This window comes from Cyrtonyx montezumae, unplaced genomic scaffold, assembly GCF_038088225.1.
Source record: "Cyrtonyx montezumae isolate F1298 unplaced genomic scaffold, pur_monq_1.0 scaffold_41, whole genome shotgun sequence".
In the NCBI taxonomy this organism is placed as follows: Eukaryota; Metazoa; Chordata; class Aves; order Galliformes; family Odontophoridae; genus Cyrtonyx; species Cyrtonyx montezumae.
Genome location: NW_027072047.1, coordinates 1,922,078 through 1,941,878, shown reverse-complemented (window position 1 = coordinate 1,941,878; position 19,801 = coordinate 1,922,078). Strand labels below are relative to the sequence as shown.

The following is a 19,801-nucleotide window of genomic DNA, read 5'->3' as shown; positions in this document are numbered from 1 at the left end:
ACAGACGTGGGGATGGAACGCTTCTCACCGAGATACTGTTATCCCCAAGAAGCACCTGGCTGAACAGAAATGGGTTCCAGCTCATGTGCTTACATTGCAGCATTTGTTGTGTCTCTGCAAAACCAGTGCAGCTGCAAACAACGCCTCTGTTTTTACACCGACTTGTATTTCACACAGCACTGTGAATCAGCTCGTCAGAACACTGCATCTCCAGGGAGCTGTGCAGCGTGGCTCAGTGTGACAAAGTCCTGTCCTGGACTGGGATGGGCCTGCGGGGACTTGGGGTCATCATTTTCCTAGAAACACCACGCATACTTCTTGTCTGATGCAAAAACACGAGCTAACCTTCACTGCATCATTAACAAGAAACTTGAGTAAGTACGAGTCAAAGCCTCGTGAGCAGGCTGAGGCTGCAAAGGCTCCCCTGTTTCTGCTGTCTGTACCCATGCTGCACTTCTGGAGAACAGCTATTGCCATCCTTTGGAACTGTTATTTACTTTGCTGCTGGTCTTAGCTGTGCTGCTGTTACTCAAATATTGAGAAATGCTCCTCAGAAGGTCACTGTAACATGCCAGCGTGTGGACTGGCACTGCAAAGCCCCTTACTTTTCATCACACACCGATATCAGACACAAAGAAAACCCAAATAAAGTGTGATCTTCACAGATACAGATGATTTAGAGTTTTGCAGAATTGGCTTGAACAGATTAACAGAGCCACAGCCTAAGCAGAAAATGCTCTTTAGGAGATCAGAAGGGCGCTCCTCTGGCTTACCAAACAGCATTATGAGGATAAAGCACTGCCCGTGGCCCTCCCCAGTGGTGCAGTGTTCTCTTGATGGCAGCGGTACCCTCGCCGGCCCCTGGGGGTCTCACAGCTGTTGGCTGTGCCCCCAGCTCACCGTGCTGCCATGGCGGCTGTGTGCAGGGAGCAGTTCTCAGCACCGCGGGAAGGAAGGAGTGCACCTAACGTGGTGGGGCACGAGCTGCAGGTGGGGCTCGTCTGATCTGTCTGCTCAGCGGCCGTTATTGTTTTAGCGAGTCTGAAGGGGACTTCTTAAACACACCATTCAGAGGGCGCTGCTGGTCCCGCCGCGCCCAACAGCTCATGAAAGCAGGAACGGAAAGTTATAGATTTTATCCCACTGTCTTGTCAGCCCTCCGTTCAAAATAGAAACTCATTATCTCATTTCCACAGACTGTAAAGTAAACCCACATCACACCAAGCAGAAAGAAAGCACGAAGGACGCGAGGTGCACACGCAGCCGTGAGCTCTGATCAGGGATGGGACCAACCCGAGCTCCAGGTTCAGGACCAGCACTCCTTTTGCACAGTTGCACACCGAATTTTCCATTCCCTGTAGCATTAGCCAGTTCCCTCTGAACGTTTATTGAGCTATTTACAGCGCTGCTCTGGCAGGTACGCAGCACGCAGCGATGGAGTCGCACACCGACAGCACAGATCCCACAGATGCCACACAAAGCCGAGAACCACGAGGGCGTCGCATTTCCCGGTGGCAAAGCCGCTCCAGGTCGGGCTTCCCGTGGCTGTGAAGAGCTGTCTGCGGCACCACGCTCTGAGGAAGCCCCGTGACACCTCTGTCTGTGCCACACCGCAGCCCAGGTGGGTGCTTCCAGGGGGACAGCGAGGAGATGCAGTTACCACAATTACAAGTTTAAACTTGGCAAAAGTAATGGATTTTATTTACAAATACACGGAATGAGGATTACAACAGAAACACCAACGAAACTCCATCTCAAAAATGATTTATTGGTAATGGCATTAAATGGAACAGACCGACAGACGCTGGCTACGGCCGAGCTATTATCCAGGAGCTGCAGAGAGAAGTGGAGATCTCAGCTGGCTGCAGTGAGGCCTTCCAGTGTCCTGCGCGTCCTAGTGGCTCTCTCCTTTTTTGCCAACTACCTGATACAAGAGAAAGACAGCAACAATGAGTGCTGAACCTAACGAGTGTCACTGAACTTTCATTTCTTCTAATTAGCATCAAAAAACCAACCACCACAACTATTTTCAGCTACAGTAGTGCAGTTGAGCATGCGTTGTTGCATGTGAATGAAGCTGTGAATCCCTCTAAGGCGCTAAGAGGGCTGCAAGACACAAGGAACTCTTATCTGGGTATTAATAAAAGCAGCAAAACATCAGTCTCACGTGGAAAGAGTTAGAAGACAGGAACTGCAACACAACGGACCACATTGAGAAACATTACACACCCAGGGTTCAACCTCACTATGCTCTGTGAGTAACACAGCGGGAAAAGAACCACTGGGTGCTCCTACAACCACGCTCGTTCCCTTCCCTTGGTGACCCTAACACACAAGTGTCTGAGAACATCTACCTTATTACACAGCTCAGACCTGAAGAGAGATCTGGAAGTCATCTGATTTTCAGTTTTTCTTGGTGAAAATATTATTCCTTACAAAGAGTACTCCTAATCTCCAGTTCTGCAAACTCCATCAGGCATCAGAGCCATCTCAGCACTTCTCTTTTAAGGGAGACGCCACACTCTTACACCGTGCCATACAATCTTACAGGTAGCATGGCTCATTAAAGAAGGGTGTTGGGTCCCATCTGTTACAGAAACTGGACTCAGGTCCCAGCCAGCAGGAAGTGATGCAATTTTAGTCACTTTTCTGAAAAGGTTCATACCAATTCCAGTGCTCTTCCAGACTCTAAACTTATATACCATTTTTAAGTCAGTCACAAATAAAAAGAAAGTTTTAACATTTTGGACTTGAAAGTACAGGAGACCTTTGTCAGGACACCACTTACCAACTCATTTCCATCTAACCAAAGCAGCACTTGGAGCTATGACAAGGTTTTGTCTGAACTAGCATGAGTAGAGGTTACAGAATCTACACTGATGGAATGTAAGATTTCCAATTACTATCTGAAATAAAGTTGAAAACTAAAGAGTAAAATCTCTCTTATACTCTGATGGACTCCTATAGCCAGTATGTGGAGCATTAATTACCTCTGCTATTGAAGGACAATGTACCAAACAAAACTTGCACAGGTGACAGTGCCATAGGGAACTGTAGGGGTCTCAGAAGACAGACAAAAAATGAAACTCCCCCAGTGCTGAACTAGAGGGGTCTGATCACTGGAAGTATTTTTTTCCCAATTCTTCTCCTTTTCTTCCAATTCTTAGAGGGAGCATTTCATTTTGTCTTTAGCGTAGCTCACCAAAAGCAGTTGGATAAGTTACCACCATCACAAAGGTAATTGATAGCTACTGATGAAAAGCACTTTAAAAGACCATTTTCATCTGCAGGGAGCCCTTAACCAGGAGCCTTTCACCACACTGTGACCTCGTTATAATGCTTAGGGTCACCAATACTCCACTTGACAACGCAAGAAAAAAAAGCAAACAGAAATCCAATCATTTGCATTAAGATCCAATTAATCAAGTTAAAAAAAATAAGATAGTTAAACCTGACAAGAAGCAGTATTTATTCTTCGTGTTTTCAAAGCAAACTGTGTTCAGACACAAAAAAAAAAACAACAACAAAACAAACAAAAAAAAACACCCAAGAAGAAAAAAAGGAAAAAAGAAACCAACAGTTGAAAGATTAAAGATTAGCTGTTAGCAAGTGTGTAACTCCAATGACAAATATTGCAATACCAGTCTGAAGTGGGAATTGACAACTCGCCCATGTGTATTATCTGTGAAAATTAATCACGTTGATATGGGTATTTTGTCATCACAGGTAAAAGATTTTCTGACCATCCCACTGTAACTTCCCAAGAAGAAAGTGTACATATAAACGCACACCAAACAATCATCGTTACTATTTTTCTTAGGAATGCATTCATTTTCCACCTGCTTATAGAAACAACTGCCACCTAACATACTCCAACGTACTGGTCACAGCCCCTGCTTCCCATACAACAAGAGGAATGTTTTGAAGCAGGCTTTTCTGAAATAATTTTCCCAACCACTGTCCAACAACCAGTGGGGAAAAAAACAACCAACTCAACAGCCCAGTGTAACAGCTGGGCTGCGAGCATTATTACTGAACCTTCTGGAGCAGAAGGGTGTGTGTTTTCAATACTCAGATGCTACTGCAGTTTGATCAGGCCACCTCTGTAAAAATACCACTCAGCTCCTCACTCTGCCCGCCCTAAGGAGTTTCCCTGGAGCCGAGTGGGGAACAATAAAGAAAAATCATCAGCAAAACTGCTTACTGCAGAGTCACACCAAAGACAGACAATGTTGACTAAGGAAAAAAACCAACAAATTTTCTGTAGAGCATTTCACAAACTGCATTTCAAACTGCTTTACAGAATTCAATTCAAGCTGAAAAGTTAGTTATAGAAAAAAAACTGTAGAAGTGCAAGATCGTGCGCTTTTAAAAATGTCAACTTTGGGATAAAGAGCACAGAGTTTGTAAAACTGTAAGAAAGAGAAGCGTTTAAGATTAGAGATCTGGATGGGGGAAAAAAAGGAAACAGATGAGTTGATGCATCAGAAGGTAGAGAAGGCTGTTTCTGATTGCAGAAGGTGCAGACAAGAGTCTTGCATCAGTGCTGAGATTGTGGAAAGGGTGAAAGAGTTGCTAGATGAGCAGAGAAAGCAAGGAAGGGGAGTAGTGCCACACCACACCAATCTTATTATTACTTTTTAATGTCTTCTGCATTTTTAGTTCTTTAGAAATGGGAAGTTACGCTGAAAAACAAACAAAGAAAGTGTTACAAGAAAAACAGCAAAGTGAAGAGCAGCAAGTTGTTCTGAAAGGCCTTGATTCAGGTGGGGACCCAAAAATCCCCACCTGCCCATTTCTCCAGCCTCTAAACAGAGCAGCGAATTTAAGTATACCAGACATAAACAAGAACTCTATCAGCACCAAGTTGCAATATCTTCCACAAAGGAAGAAAGGTACCACTGTACCACCCGGCTCTCAGGACTTATGACTAAACCATCAGTGAGGAGACAAAAACCCACAGAACTTCATGAACTCACACCTTCACTCAGCACTAGTTGCTTGCCTCTCAGTAGCTAGACTGAGAAGTATCTATGGGCACTAGAAAGAAATCTCAAATATAAACGCCTATCATCTTGAGTGTGGTCTGGTAGAGGACTGGGATTCTTTAATTCCGTCTTAAATCAAACCTCACATAGACAAGCAGCAGAATTCAGTATAATTAAAAAAGCCATACATTCACAGTAGGCTTCTCAAAAATTACTTCAGAATGTTAAATACACATGGGAAGAAAATGTTAATCGCAGTCTTCTGCTTCTGGGACCCTTCATTTAGTAGGGCAAAGAACCTCAGCTGTGCCCACCTCCACTTCCAGCATTTACTTCATGGCTCTGCAGTCAGTTTATACAACTTCTGCCTCTTGTGACCCTCTTTCCTGCAACTGCAAAGACTTCCTTCCTCCTCAGAGGATAAAAAAAAAAATCAAATTGTGCAAGGAATATGATGCACACAATGTATTACAAGTTTGGAAGCAGCTTACATATCCACCAATACCAGCAACATGAGTGTAAAAACTAACTTCAGGCCAAGACCCCCAGTGAAGGACCTACTTAACTACATCTCTTTAGTACTTAGAACTACTTATCAGAGGAGGTGAGTTTCAGGTTTGCATGGGGTAGCCAGTGTACTGCAAACTATGCCTTTATTTACATTCAGCAGCCTTACTGATCAGGAAGAGGTCACTTACAGCCCTGTTGTTGTTCCAGAGCAACGTGAGCAAATTCAAACTTTCCTTGACTGAAGGACACAGTGGTTGCTCCAACACAGCTTAATAACCAACTGCTGAACAGCAAGCTGCTAAACACACTCTGCATTCACACCCTACTCCATCTGAGTATCAAAATACGTTGGCCTGATCCTCAGCAGGAGTTACTGAAATCAATGGCTTTTGCTCAGTGGTGGGTTTCTTTTTTTAAAAGTGAAATAGTGAACAAGTAAGGAATTAACTGAGCAGCAGTGAGTTGCAGGTAAAAGCATGGCTGGACTCATGCTCATGTCTACTTTTTAATTCTAATGCTTCCATTTAGACATAAATGACTTTTAAGAACGCTTAAAAAAAATCAGGGGAAAAAAGCATTCCCCCCTCTTGTTATTTATGTTCCAATACTACTTCTGCCATAAACAGAAGAGAAATACACATTGCACGACTGGTCTGAGCTAAGGCAGTGAGGCACCTGAAAGCAGTAAGAAGTGAGGTGGGTCCTTTAGGAGATGAAAAGAAAAATGAGGTTTTCCTATTGATCTACAAACCTAACTGGACCACTGGAAGTAAGATAACAGAAGTTCAGATTCCTAAGAGCACTAGTGTGTTATTCAACAGGCTATATAGCAGCCTTCAGGCAACTGCACTACATATAAAACTGACCAACATAAAAATCCTTTTATTTACAGCAAACAGATGAAACTCATTCTATTCTTTAACACCTTCATGGAGTTGGGTGTGTATGCAGAATGACAGTCCAGGCTGGAAAGGGCCTCAAGAGATCATCAGCTGCAGCCATTTGTGGAAAAAGCATGCCAGGATGAGACCATCTGAGATGGCCTGTCCCATGGATTCCACAATATCCCTGCAGAGCCTGTTCCATTGTTCTCAAGATGAGAGAAATGGTTTGACAGTGAAATATAACCTCCCTGAGTGGAGCTTCATCTGCTGTGGCTTATCTTCTCCACATGGCTCACAGTGCAGAAGGGTCTGTTTGTTCCAGGACAACCCTTAAGTGCTCAAATCCAAACTATGCATAGAAATTAGAAAAGGTCTTAACTAACACTGACTAGAATAAGGTTATTACAACTTCAGACTAAGGTAGCATCTGGACACTATGTCCAATCCACTACTTTGCTCCTGCAATTTAAAGTATTGTGGAAAATGTAACGTAGCTAACCACTAGTCACTCATGATATCCCATAAAAACTATGAACTGCATTGCCAAAGGCACCTTGATCAAAATTATCAACTGGAAAAAAATGCCAGATTTGAAGGAGTGCACCTGTTAGAAAATAAGCCTTCAGAAAGCAGAATATTTGCAAAGCATACAGAGAAATGGAATGAGTTTCACATACTGAAACTACTGGCGTAAGACTGCCCACTTTCTTCCTCAAAATAACAGAAGTACTGCAGAGTAATCATGTGATGTTAAATAGCAATGGCAGAACTCACTGCTGAGTACTCTTACTATCCTAGGTAATTCCATAAAAAGCTGTACATAAAAAACTTTGCTGTAAGCAGATTCAAAATGAATTAACCAATTTCTAGTTTTGAATAGAACAGAGGTGCTCAATTAGACACTTCTAAAATTGGCATCCATTAAATTTAACATATTAAAGCATCTACTTCAGTGACTTCGTATTTCTTTAAGTCCAGTAAAATCTTGTCAAACTTCTATTTATTAACATCACATTATGTTTTAAAAGTAGACTTTAGATCAAGTTTTAACACTACAAATTCTGAGTACACAACATGGCTACTGTTAGCATTTTTAGCTTTCTGAAGTTATAGGTGGCTTGTGCAATAAATTCTGCGGTCTTTCAATGTCAATGGTTGCACGGACCACCCAGATTGGAAGCAGCAGTGTTACAGCTCTGATTGTCTTTGTAAAGGGTAAGTTTTAAAGCAGTCTATTTTTAATAAGATATTACATTTTGAAGGAAAGCCATAAGTAGCTTAAGAAGTTTCAATACTTTCAAACCCATTTCACATTCTCAAAAAAAAAAACCAAAAAAAATGAGAATGCTTTATCCTCCAGCATTTGTCACCCTATAGTCATATCACAGCCAGTTGTTTGATTCTTTGTTTATTGTTAAAAAAGCATGTTTAATGTAATTTTTACCTTGTGATAAAGAATTTTTTGGATCTCAAGTTTATGTAGTGTTCCCTATGAGTAAAATCCATAAAATTCTTCATCAAAACAGCTACCAAGACAATAACAAGGAGCCTATCTATTTCATTTGGTGACTTGCTTCCCTGCTTTCTGAGCACCGGCAGCATACAAGTTTTGAAATCAAGGCACAGATTTCATAGCTGTTAAGAAACAACACTGTGCATAGTACATATAACTTGACAGTTCCTCGTGTTTTCAGTAGTTGATGTATATGTTCTTCCCTTCTTAAAAAAGGGAAAGAAACAGTTGATGAACAAAAACCAAAGATCAAAGAGCTGTTAAGATAAAGCTGCATGTTTTGTTTTGGATGCCAAATCTACCTTAAGTTGCAAAATTGCAACAGCTGAGTTTATTTGCTTAGTTAACTCATTTTTTGGGTAGATTTAAAACATTTGCAAGTGCTTTTAAGAAACAAAGACTCACTCGCTTGAAGTCACTCATATTTGTTGCTTGGACTGGAGTTCCAATAAATGTGAAGTATGTAATTCTTGTTGTCTCCTCATCACCATGATTAGACTGGACAAACAACTAAAAAAAAATCCCAAAACACAAGCACTAAAGTAAGCAATCCATCCCCAAATTCATGCATACAAAGTTAGGCTCTCATGATTTTTGAGTTAACCAAATACATTTTCCAATTATAAAGGCCTCATTACTCTTTAGAGAAGCAATTGCCCTCTCATTTTAAACAATAGTTATATAGAATACTATTACTTTCCCAGTGGTTTACTTAAAAACTTACACAGCATGGAATTTCCCAACTTCCATTTCCAATCTGCAACCATATCCAGCAATCAAACAGGATATAAAGTCACACTTCACTTTCATTTGAATCTTACTTGAAATTAAGTTAAATATGAATAGTCTTAAGGCCTTATTGCTAAGTGTACCTTATTACTACAGTTTGCACAATTACGTTTTCACAGCATAAACACTAGATCTATAGAAGTTATTTTAGTGATTGCTCTACTTACGTGACTTTGCAAAAGTTTTTTACTTCATTATCTGCACTGAAAAGCCATGAAGTGGACAAGATGAGGCTTTTATTTTTTTTCAGTTCTTAAACACATAATTCAGGTTTAGCTAAGCAACTTTGGAAATGTTACTGCGGGGCTCATAAGCAGAGTGCAAACAAGCAGAACTTCTATTTGACTGCCCTATCACCTGCCTGGTATTTGCACATTATCCTGCCAAAAGCTAACGTGGGATTTCATTAAATAATAAAAAGTTAACTGGTATTTTAGCAGCATAGCTTTGTGGGATATAAGTCCGTGTGACTGATCACCACTCCACTTGGGACAGCATAAGTTCGACTGCAAAAGCAAGTCTACGGCAATAAAGATTTGGAAGACCTAAATAAATAACCACATTATATTTAAGATAATCAGCAGTAAAACTTCTGTTAAATGAAAATAAGCAACTACTCTAAAATACACTCTACTCACATATTAACAAGAATCTTCTGTCGGATGACACCCACTGCTGGGGGAGGAGGCCTATCTGCACCCTACCCACACCCCATCTCTTGCCTCCTGAACTCCCCAAATGAAAACAAGATGCCTTCCAAGAAGGTATGATAATAAAAATGGAAGTTGCATTAAGCAGTATGCTAGCTTCTGCAGAGGTGAAATGAACCATATCTCACTTAATAGGTGAGATATATGGCATGGACATTACTCTGCTTCACCCAAAATTTCAGAAATCCATTAAGTATGAACAAACAGCGTGCCATCAGTTGTGAGCAACTAAAAACCTCTGAAGTGAACAAACATCGCAGTGTTTTAGAATGCTATGAACTTCTCAGCCTGCACACACCACAAAAAATTTACTTACCGTTACACTGTTAACATTCTGAAACTTAACGTAGCGAAGCTGGACAATGCCATCTTCTTTAATATCATCTGGTGTTAGTTCCAGGGCTTGAGTTGGCTCACTTCTTTGTGCTTCTTCAAAATCCATAGACCGAGGCAGGTTGATAAAGATTTTTATGTACTTTGGACCTTGTCCTGTGAAATACAAAAGCATGATTCAGATGCTCGAGTATGTGCCCAAAAGGCTTTGCTTCTCTCAGCATTTAGGTACCATTTGAGAAAGGCATGGACTTAAGATGCTAGAAATACAGATCCGCCATCCCCACACCACTGCTCCAGACACTGAATAATATCTGAAGATGGACTACCTGCCTAGGCTTCAGTGACAGAATTTCATGCAACAAATCCAACAAATGTCTAAAAATAATTGTTTTTCTGTGTCATGTGTGACATTTACATACACTGTACTTAATTTTGTAATGCAAACCTGCCACTCTGAATTCTTGAATAGAAGTCCTCCTCACAGCATGTCCAGTCATGGTAAATATCCGTACAAGAACAGAAGAATGGTAATGTGAAATAATTTGTTGGTGTATTAATTTACACCAAATTTACCTTCTGCGAATCCCACAGCAATTTCAGTAAAAGGAAGCAGGAACAATAGTGTCATCTTTCAGAATTTAAACTAAACACGGAGAAAGCTCAGGTTTTAAGGACAGAGATAGAAATACCTCACTCACCATTATCTGGCCCCTGAAGCTTCATAGAATAAAGCTTGACTGGCTGACTAAAAGCAACAGTAATAAGCAGCTGAGGAAGAGAGAGGGAAAAGTTGTATTTAAATACTGTTTTCTTCATTCTCAGAACAAGCATAGCACATTAAGTAGAAGACTAAACTTTGAAATGAAATGTAGTATTTGCACTCTATGTTCCATACATGCACTAGTCTGTCATTTTAAAGTATCAGTAAATGCTACTCTGCTTTAATTTTTTCTTCACAAAGGCATAGAAAATTGGAAATGCTACAATGAACTTTGTATACAATTTAACTAGTATACTGTGTATACTATTTTTCATACCTATTACTTCATCCACCTACTGCTCCCTTTTTTTTTTTACACTACCACAGCACAATAAAGCAAACTCATTAAAAAAATACTTGCTGTCCAGTCAATGAAAATATCTTAATATCGAGCGTACCTGCTCATCACAATCTGATTCCAAATATGTAGGATCTTTACGTAAACAATTATCAAATCCATGCTCATCACTTTCGTTAAGACATTCACAGCCAGCTTTGTTGATAAATGGCATTAAGTCCATCTGAAAGGAAAAACAAGATAATTGCTGACTGCACATATCTGCCATAAGCTCACCTGACAGTAGAAGGGATAAATGAAATTCTTCTCTGAACTCATTAAAAAAAAAAAAAAACAATACACAGAAAACCTCAGGGATTTACATAAAAAATACCTACAGGAACTTGTTGGATGGCAACTTAAAACACTTCTCACAGTTACATATTTGGTCCTGAAGAATAATATAGTACTCATAGGAAAGTCCTATATACTAGCTTCAAAATTACTACATACTACAATTCACTTTATAGCTTCACAATATTAACTAAATTCAAACACAGGCTGCTTGGAGAATACAGCTCACTTCCTGTGTCCTAATTCCCATAATGCCAAGAACTACATTATTCCATGTGAAACTACTTCCTACCTTTCCCCTGTCCCCTCCCATGCCATGCCACTTATAAAATAAAGTGCAATGCCTACAGTGGAATATTTAACAAGTAGTGGAACTGCTACAAATTCAAGTGACCCGTGCCCCTGCAGTTCATCTAAATGAGGAACATCTATCTGGATTTGCAACCTGCTCACATTTGCCTGATAGATACAGTCAGCTATGAATTTAAAACAGTTAAATCTCCAAAAAAAAAAAAAAACCAAAAACCAAAAAACAGGTGTTGGACTGCACGCTATTTGGACTTCTAAAGACATCCAAAGGCAAGTTGAAGATGTTAAGATTTTTCTAACGTGAAGTGATGCACACATTGCTACACTGTGACATGACTTAGTTATGTAGTAAATTATATTCCACCTGAATGGGTTTATACTGCTGGTAAAGCGATAGACAATCTCATTTGAGGAGTAATATTACACCAAGGATTGCTTGGAGAACACCACCTAAGCTCTAGGAAAGTGTTTTGTCTAGAGTTCTCACTTACACGTTTGTCAGTACAGCTATCAGATAGGCTTGTAAGCTGAAGCACAGAATTGCCTTGAGGTAAGAACAAGAAGGACATGGGAATTAATTTCCTGAGAGCAGCAAATACTTCAGTGGATTGCTTTGTTCTGTTGAGATTTCAGACAAAAATTCAAGCATCCCTATCAAGTTTTGATTTTTCTAGAGTGTCTAGATCACATAATGATAAGAAGTCTGTTCAAGAAAACATTTTACATTATTAGAGAATAGTTTAAATTAAATTTTAGTTATGTGATTTAGATGCAAAGTTTAAAAACTTCTGTCTGAGAACACATGACCCTCCATTTCCATGGCAAACTGCTAGAGTATTATGAAGGTTATTTCCTTCAAAGGATTCTTTTTTTTTTTTTATAAATGAGAAAGAGCATTAAAGAACTGCCTAACAAGAAAGAAAACGAACTCAAATTACAAGTCAGCCTACCACCACATGAATTACAAAGAGGACTACCTAAAGAACAAGCAAAGCAACTTCTCAACAGCTATATCTAACAGTGTCCTTTACCATGGAAGACCTTGCACTTCAGAAATGTTTTGGGAAGACAGATTGTGAAGCTCAAGAAGGGAAAAGAAACAGAATACATGTTTGTGGCTAAATCTTCATCACAAAACATGAAATTCATTATTTTAGTCACTTATGGTTATGTGCAGAGATTTCTCTTAACATATTTTACAATTCTGTAACGTACATATTTAGTTAAGTATGGTTAACTTTCAAATGTTGTCCCCTAAAGCCAAGGGAACTTGTAGTTTTCCCTACAGTATCACTGCTTGACCAGAATGTTTGGAAAGGAACAAACTTTTAACAGGCTCACGTCATGTAAATGTTAAAAAAAACAACACAACACTTGAGATAAAATATGCTTACATATCCCCTGGGAATATCTATATCTTCATTATTTCCAGGATCATTTTCCAGGTGCTGCTTAATTTTTCCTTCTAACCCCACAGCATCTGCTCCTTGATATTGGTCAATTCGCACTTTGTTTCGAAAGAACAAAAATGTCGGCGTTGCTGATATGTTGTTGGTAGCAGCTGTTCCCTAGAATGCATAGACTGGTTACTAGTGTTTTCTAATAGTCTACTACTAATATCAGGCAAAAACATTATTTCACATAGATGAGAACGTACACATTAATATTAACTGAGCTACAGCAGCCCCAACATCACAAACAGCTTTTCTTATGTTATAAGCAATTTCAAGTCAGACAACAACTCAAATTTAAATCCTTCAGATGCTCCTAACCTTTCATACATTTAGGCATCCTTTCAATGGATTTTGTTACCCGTAGGTTTCTCAGGTCATCGTCAAAATCCTATTATTCACGTGCTCTTGAAGGTGGAAGATCAGTTAATTTACCATGTTACAAGCATTCTTTACATCTGTGTTACTGCTTCCATTTCCAAAGGGATTCATCCACTGCAGGAAATGGCTTCAATTTCATTTATATCTCTATCAGCAACATCCTTGTGTATTTTTTTCCCCAAAACTTCCCATACTTTAGCATCTTTTTAAACAGTGTTGCTACTTCTACGCTCACCCCTCCTCATTACCATTTGCAGTAATTCAAGAAGCTTCCTTTCAACACACACTGTTGATTTGTGTTTACAACACTTAAGTCAATCAACAGGTCATCTGCAACTTTTGCCTGTTAAAAACAGTCACATGGTGCCTCAGAAAATCTAGTCCCATTAATCATCAGTTTACTTTCCATTTTAGTCAATAGTTGTAGCAGAGTTTGGAAAAACTTGATCATCTTAATTCACACTAATTTTGTAAACGTGCTACTGAAGTAGTACACACAGCAGGAACTGTTAAACTGCCTGCACACCCTTCTAATGAAGGATATTGAAGTGCTAACTGCAGGAATATTTTCTTAAATGTTTGGTTATGTCTCTGTGAATACCATAACTTTGGAGAAATTCTCATTACAGATTCTTGTTATTCAGCAAACACATGAATGGATATTTATTATACATCTGAACAGCTTTCCTTCCAGTTTCTCAGTCAATACATTATCTAATCTTCCTCTTAAAAGAGAAGATACCTTTTGGAATACTAACCTGACACTGATGCACATCCACTTCCAAAAATGTTGCCTGAGGGTACTTGTTACTCAGAGCATTGAAAGCTGGAGCTATCCTTAAACAAGGGCCACATCTGTGAAAACAAAATTAAATTCAAGCTTTTTCTTAAAAAAAAAAAAAACAAAAAAAAAAAACACCTGCCCCAAACTGAACGAGTATGCTCATTTTCTTACTATATCTTTGGTGCATGCCAGGTGAGAACAGCCAATAATTTGAACTGTATGATGTTAATCACTACATAATACCACGTCATCATTACTGTGGTTGATTTATGTATTATGGTAAGAGTCAGACAGATCAGAGAATAAATCCTGAAAGAACCAGAACTAGCTCTAGCATGGAGTGTGCTTCAGGCATACTAAAATAGTTGTAGAAAATTTTGACTATACCTGGAGTATTAAAACTGGCATTATCTTTTTTTCTATTTATTCTGCATGAGTTTCTGATTTTGGTTATGGTTAGGAAACTATTCAAACACACCACTCAGAGATACACCCTGAGGCAGAATGGCTGTGGGGTGTATGGGAGGATATGGGCACATACTGGTCATGACTGTCACCTCCAGTGGGTCAGGAGCTTCTCCCTGAGCAATGCCTTGTGGAATCTTGAAAAGTTGGCAGAATGTTTTAAAAAGGTGAGCACTAATTCTAGCAATGCCACAGAGTTACAGCTTGTTGCACTATGCTGGGGTCCGGCACAAGCCTATCAGACACTATTTAACACTAATCATCAACCACAAAAAGAAGAAGATGCCTGTTGATCTGACCCAACCCCAATGATGGGCCCTGTGATTGAACCAAAAAAATCAACCAGTGCCATTATCAGTTGCTCGAGGTCATTTAGTAAGGAAATAAACTTCTAATCAGATGGAAGAAGATGAAACTGAGCCATCACTAGTACAACAGCTCAAAGAATTAGAGGAGGGAGAGGAAGAACTCAGAAGAGTCAGAAACTGTTTAAGCCTTAATGACGGGCAAACTTTTAACCATAGAAGAAGATTTTAGCTGTTGTACAGGTGAACGCATTGTCACCTGGGGGTTCTGGTGCTGAGACAGTGAAGCCACATAACTGCAATCTCTTTCAGAGAATCACCGAATTGTAGGAGTTGGAAGGGACTTCTAGAGATCATCCAAAACCCCTGCCAAAGCAGCTCCCTAGACCAGGTTGCACAAATAGGTATCTAGGAGGGTCTTGAATGTCTGCAGAGAGATCCTTCTATGGAAGGATGCACTGACAAAGCAGTCAGAAAAGGGATTCAGGCCTTGTCCTATGGCAGTGACCCTCTTCAGCCATGAAGGAAAGATATCCCTGAAAAGATGAGTTGGCACGTTACCCAGGCAAATGGGCCACCATGGAGAGAGGTGAGCAGTAGCTGACAGAATTAGCTGTGCTGGAGGTAACATACACTATTAGTTTTAGTTCTTAAGATCAAGATAACATCACCTCTTTGCCTCATCAACAGTATTACAGTAAAAATCACCCAGGCTCAAGAAGTGAGCAAGAAAAGGGCTGTGTGGTGTTCAGCAGCAGGCAGGTTAAACTGTAACCCACTGCCACCTGTGGAAAACAGCTACAGTAAAATCTCTGCATAAGACGTGACATATCAACCCTTAGCAGGAATATCAAAAGCACTACTATCCACTGTAATAGCACCAACATAACCTTGGCTGAGAACACACCGCCTTGTCGACGGAGATGCAGCTACGTAAACAAAGGACCATCCTTACAACTTGCCGTGCAAAAAAGCAGCCAAGAAGCAAACCATGAAGAGCTGTAGGAGGCTCCTGCAGCAGCACTCGGACCTCAGTTCCACCTCCAACAGAGGGCCTGCCGACAGACATTCAGCCTCACCCTTCCCACCGTCAGCCTGAGGAAAGGACAGCCCCTCCTTCCTCCCCGGCCCCGCACCGACCCGGCGCTCAGACGGCCGGGCCCCGCGCCTCACTCACCCCCGCATAGTGAACTTCACCACGGCCAAGCGGGAGCCAGCCGCGCTCAGCTCGGGCTGGAACTCGGTATCGTTACCGATCAGCTTCACGCCCACCATCCTCGCCGGGCGGGGGGAGGCAGAAGGTGCCACAGCGGCGGCGCCGGCCTCTATCTGCTGCGTCAGAGCGGGAAGGGACAACCAGCATACACCGCGCGGCCAGCCACGCTCAGCGTATGCGCACTCTGACAATCCTCACAGCGCTTCCGGCCGCGCGGCGCCGCACCTCTGAGCTCGAGAGTGGGCGGGAAACGAGAGCGGCCATTTTTAAAAGGGGCACTAAGGACGGGCGGCGGCCATCATTGTAAGGGGCACGTGAGCGCGGAGGTGGCCATCTTTGTAAGGGGCACGTCCGTGACGAAGCCCGGCCTGACGCGGCCCCGAAGAGGACGAAGCGGCTGCGGCCTTTGCCGTGCAGCTTAGCGCCTGCGGGACGTCGGCGGCGTTGATATGATATAACGCGATTAAGGTACGTTTGCTGCGTCGCTTTGTGCCTGCTGTGGGCATCGCGATTAAGCCAACCTCTCTGAACACGGCGACGAGAAGCATCGTTTATGTTGCGGCGTAACGCTCCGAAGGAGACGGGCATGGAAATAAAGAGGAATTGAGCGAAAGGTACGGAGTAGACGTCAAGCTTCACCAGAAGCGTCGCGCGAAGCGCAGCGCTTTCCGTGCCATGCGCCGCCGCCCGTCTCCATGGTGACGCTGCCGCCTCTGTCTGCCGTCAGTCGCGGTGGGGGGGGTGGGCGGATTTACGACGCTGGGCGCCGCGGCGGCGGCGGCGTCAGCTGCTCGGCGCCCTGGGGGGAGGGGCGGTGGGCTCCTCTGCAGAGCCGCGGCGGGGACAGGTAAGCGCTGTGGGGCCGCGGGCCGCCATTTGTCCGCGGATCGTTCCCGTGGTGGACGGCGGCATTGGGGGCGGGGTGCGGCTTCGCCCTCTGGGCCGCATTGCCGGCGCGCCGCGGCCGCCGTTTCGCTTTTCTGCGCCGGCCCTGATGCCGTTGTTGAAGTGCTTTTAGGTCAGTGTTGTGCGGTCCTGTGCTGGGCTGCGAAAAGCCACAGCCTGCTGTTGGCACCTCGTGAAGGTTCGGAAGGAGTTTTTGTGTCTGAAAGAAATGGATTTTTAACGCCTGTCTTGCAAGGCTGGTTTGTTTTTGTGCTTTTATTGTTGATTTTGATTGTATTGGGGTTTACAGTACTGCTGTTCGTGTTACAGGAGCACATCGCGGCCGAATCGAGTGCTATGTAAACAGATGATCAGAGGACAGCTTTGTCATAGGACCTGAAATACAGCAGTGCTGTGTGATGTCCACTGCAGGTGTACGAGTGAGGAAGAATAGAGAATGAATGAGGGATAGAGGTTCTGCCTGCACAGGGCTATGGGAGAGCTCTGCAGATTACAGGGGGGATGGAAGAAGTCCAGGTGCCTGTACCTTTTTAATCCTTGATCGGCGTAATAGCTTGGAGCAAGCAGAGGTTACTTCCCTCCTGCAGATATGTTTAATTCTGTTGTAATGAGTGGGTTTACTGAGGTCATTGTGAATATTCAGGGCAGTAAAGTGAAGTGTACTGTGTTTACTTTAAGCAGTCCTTGCTCTTCTTGGCTGCGTAGGGATGCATAGTTGACAGCTACTTGGTTGTTGTTTTTTTGTCTCAAAGTGGGCATGGTTAATTACCAAGACAAAAGCAGTTGGCATTTCAACTCATCACCTTCTGTCCTGTTCTGCATGCATATTTGTGCATGTCCATGTGCACTGGGATGGCAGATTTGCCTGGCTTTTTGCTAGGCTGGTTGCCTGACATTGCTGTCAGCATGAAAAATTTGTTTCATGCAGCATTGATCTCATTCTTCACCTGTTTACTAATAACACTCTCTTAGTGAAAAATGACATTTTTCTTCTTAGAGTTTTAGCACAGTGTTGCAGTAATTTTTTTTTTTTTTTTGCATTTGCAAAGCAGAAAATTGAGCTTGGGTAAAGTTTAAAGGTACAGTTATTGCTCTCTTAAGTTTTCTGTTCAGTGCTTGTCTGATGCAGATTGAAATGATAATGTTAGATGTGTTGAAGTTAAAGAAATGAGCATGTAGGCCCTTTCTTGATGTTTTGTAGCATGCAGATATGGCCTAAAATTTCTGATAGTAAAAAAAACCATACAAGAATACCCACTCAAACCCCAGCCAGACAAACATGAATTTATTTGCTGAAGAAGTATTAGCTTTGTAGAGGTGTTCTCTGACTTTTCAGACAACATGGATTTACAGAGAGGAGATTGCCTCCCACGCCGAGACTGGTGGATGAGGAGGAGCAGCGTTTGGCACAGCTCCCGTAGCATCCTCATGGACAAGCTGCTGATGTGTGCTCAGGATAAGTGCATTGAGAACCAGCAGAACACACAGACTCAGATGGTTGTGATGGGCAGCATGACATTCTCCAGGGCAAGTCATAGTGATGCACCTCAGGGGCTGGTACTGAATCATCTGGTGTTTAATATCATAAGCAATGACACAGGTGCTGGACAGAGAAAGTCTGCAAGCGGTACACAATGTGGAGGGAGGTTCACAGAACTGTGCTGCCTCAGCCTGGAGAGATTAGCCAAGAGGAGCCTTGTGAGTTGTGCAGAGGGAAGTGCAAAGTCCTGCACCTGGAAAGCAATTTGTCTGAACATAAGGAAAGTTTCTTGCTGAGGGTAGCAGAGTGCTTGCATAGGTTGTACATAAGCAGGAGAGGACATGATCCTGGTTAGTTGTAGCTGGCCTAGTTCTTGTTCAGGTTCATCGTGATCTCCTGCAATGCCTTCCATCCCACCTGCTCTATGGTTTTGTTGAATTAGCAACAACTTAAGAAAGCAGAAAAACTTGGCATTTGCTTCCTTTATGATGATTTGAAATGAGTTTTAGAAGCCTCCATTTCTAATGGACCTTCATAAACAAGCAGAATGTTATTTAACAGAGCAAACATTACCAACCATTTATGTCTAGTAACAGAACTGCTTATTCACCATCTATGCGAAGGAAGGTGTGAATGTCTAAATGTGTGGGTTCTCACATTTGAACATGTGCAACTCTGGATACAGTATTTCATTTTTTTTCCTTCCCTTCATGTTAATCCTTTTTTTCCCCAGCTCCAAGTATTAAATGGAATAAGGCCAATAGTAATAAAATTAAAATAATCAGATTTGTTATAATACTCAGTATTATAATACTCAGTAACAGGTAATTCAAATGGAAGCCATGATGTAATAGAAAAGAGCCTCTACTGTGGATATGTCATTATCTGCATGTGGGTAATTTTAGGAGGGGTATTACAATGCTTAACTCATGACTTTGGAGTGAAAGATTCTGTATCTGTGAAGAATATTAGGCATAAAAATTATTGTTTGTGTGAAAATATACAGTACTGATGTCATGATGGCAGCCATCTCTGTACTTACGGTTACAAATTTGAGTAATAGCAGAATTTAAATTCCAGTGAGAATGCAGAAGAAAGTGCACTAGTATGTGGTAAGCACTGACAGGGGAAGGAAAGGCTTATTCTTAACATTTCTGAATTGCTTCGATCACGAGTTACATTAATTTAGAAGCAGATGTTCCTTTGGCAGGCTTCAGTGGTTCATTTTAGAGCTGTTATAGGCTCAGAGCATACACGATAAAGTCATTTCATAGACGTGGTTCTTTTTTGGCAGATTCTTTTAGCACCCACATGTATCCTAAGATGCACTGGGGACAGAACTGGTACCAGCTGGAGGGCTGGGGAACTGGTTTTGTTGTCCCA

At 41.8% G+C, this 19,801-nt stretch overlaps 2 protein-coding genes across 5 annotated transcripts in view; one reads left to right on the top strand and one right to left on the bottom strand.

Moving 5' to 3' along the window:
* Nucleotides 1-1,679: 1,679 nt before the first annotated feature.
* Nucleotides 1,680-16,179, bottom strand: TXNL1 (thioredoxin like 1). Of its 3 annotated transcripts, none has more exons than XM_065747100.1 (9): nt 15,994-16,179; nt 14,021-14,117; nt 12,825-12,998; nt 10,889-11,011; nt 10,429-10,498; nt 9,711-9,883; nt 8,301-8,405; nt 3,642-3,682; nt 1,680-1,924 (listed from the first exon to the last, which is right to left on the bottom strand). In XM_065747100.1, exons 1-9 carry the CDS (start codon nt 16,089-16,091, stop codon nt 1,921-1,923), a joined length of 885 nt encoding a protein of 294 aa, XP_065603172.1. In that variant the 5' UTR covers nt 16,092-16,179; the 3' UTR covers nt 1,680-1,920. The 3 variants fall into 3 exon arrangements, with proteins under 3 accessions (XP_065603172.1, XP_065603174.1, XP_065603173.1); XM_065747102.1 differs by lacking the exon at nt 3,642-3,682 and adding an exon at nt 4,639-4,685 and having other exon boundaries at nt 15,994-16,178; XM_065747101.1 differs by lacking the exon at nt 3,642-3,682 and having other exon boundaries at nt 15,994-16,177.
* Nucleotides 16,180-16,840: 661 nt separating this feature from the next.
* WDR7 (WD repeat domain 7) overlaps nt 16,841-19,801 on the top strand; it is a 111,826-nt gene continuing 108,865 nt past the window's right edge. Inside the window, exon 1 of one of the 2 annotated variants that reach the window (XM_065747093.1) lies at nt 16,841-16,879. Coding sequence is in view for 1 of the 2 variants with exons in the window: in XM_065747094.1 (XP_065603166.1) it covers nt 17,411-17,454 (44 nt within the window). In the remaining variant the exon portion in view is untranslated. Of the gene's footprint in view, nt 16,880-17,271; nt 17,455-19,801 lie in introns of those variants that run through there. The other variant, XM_065747094.1, reaches the window with a different exon arrangement.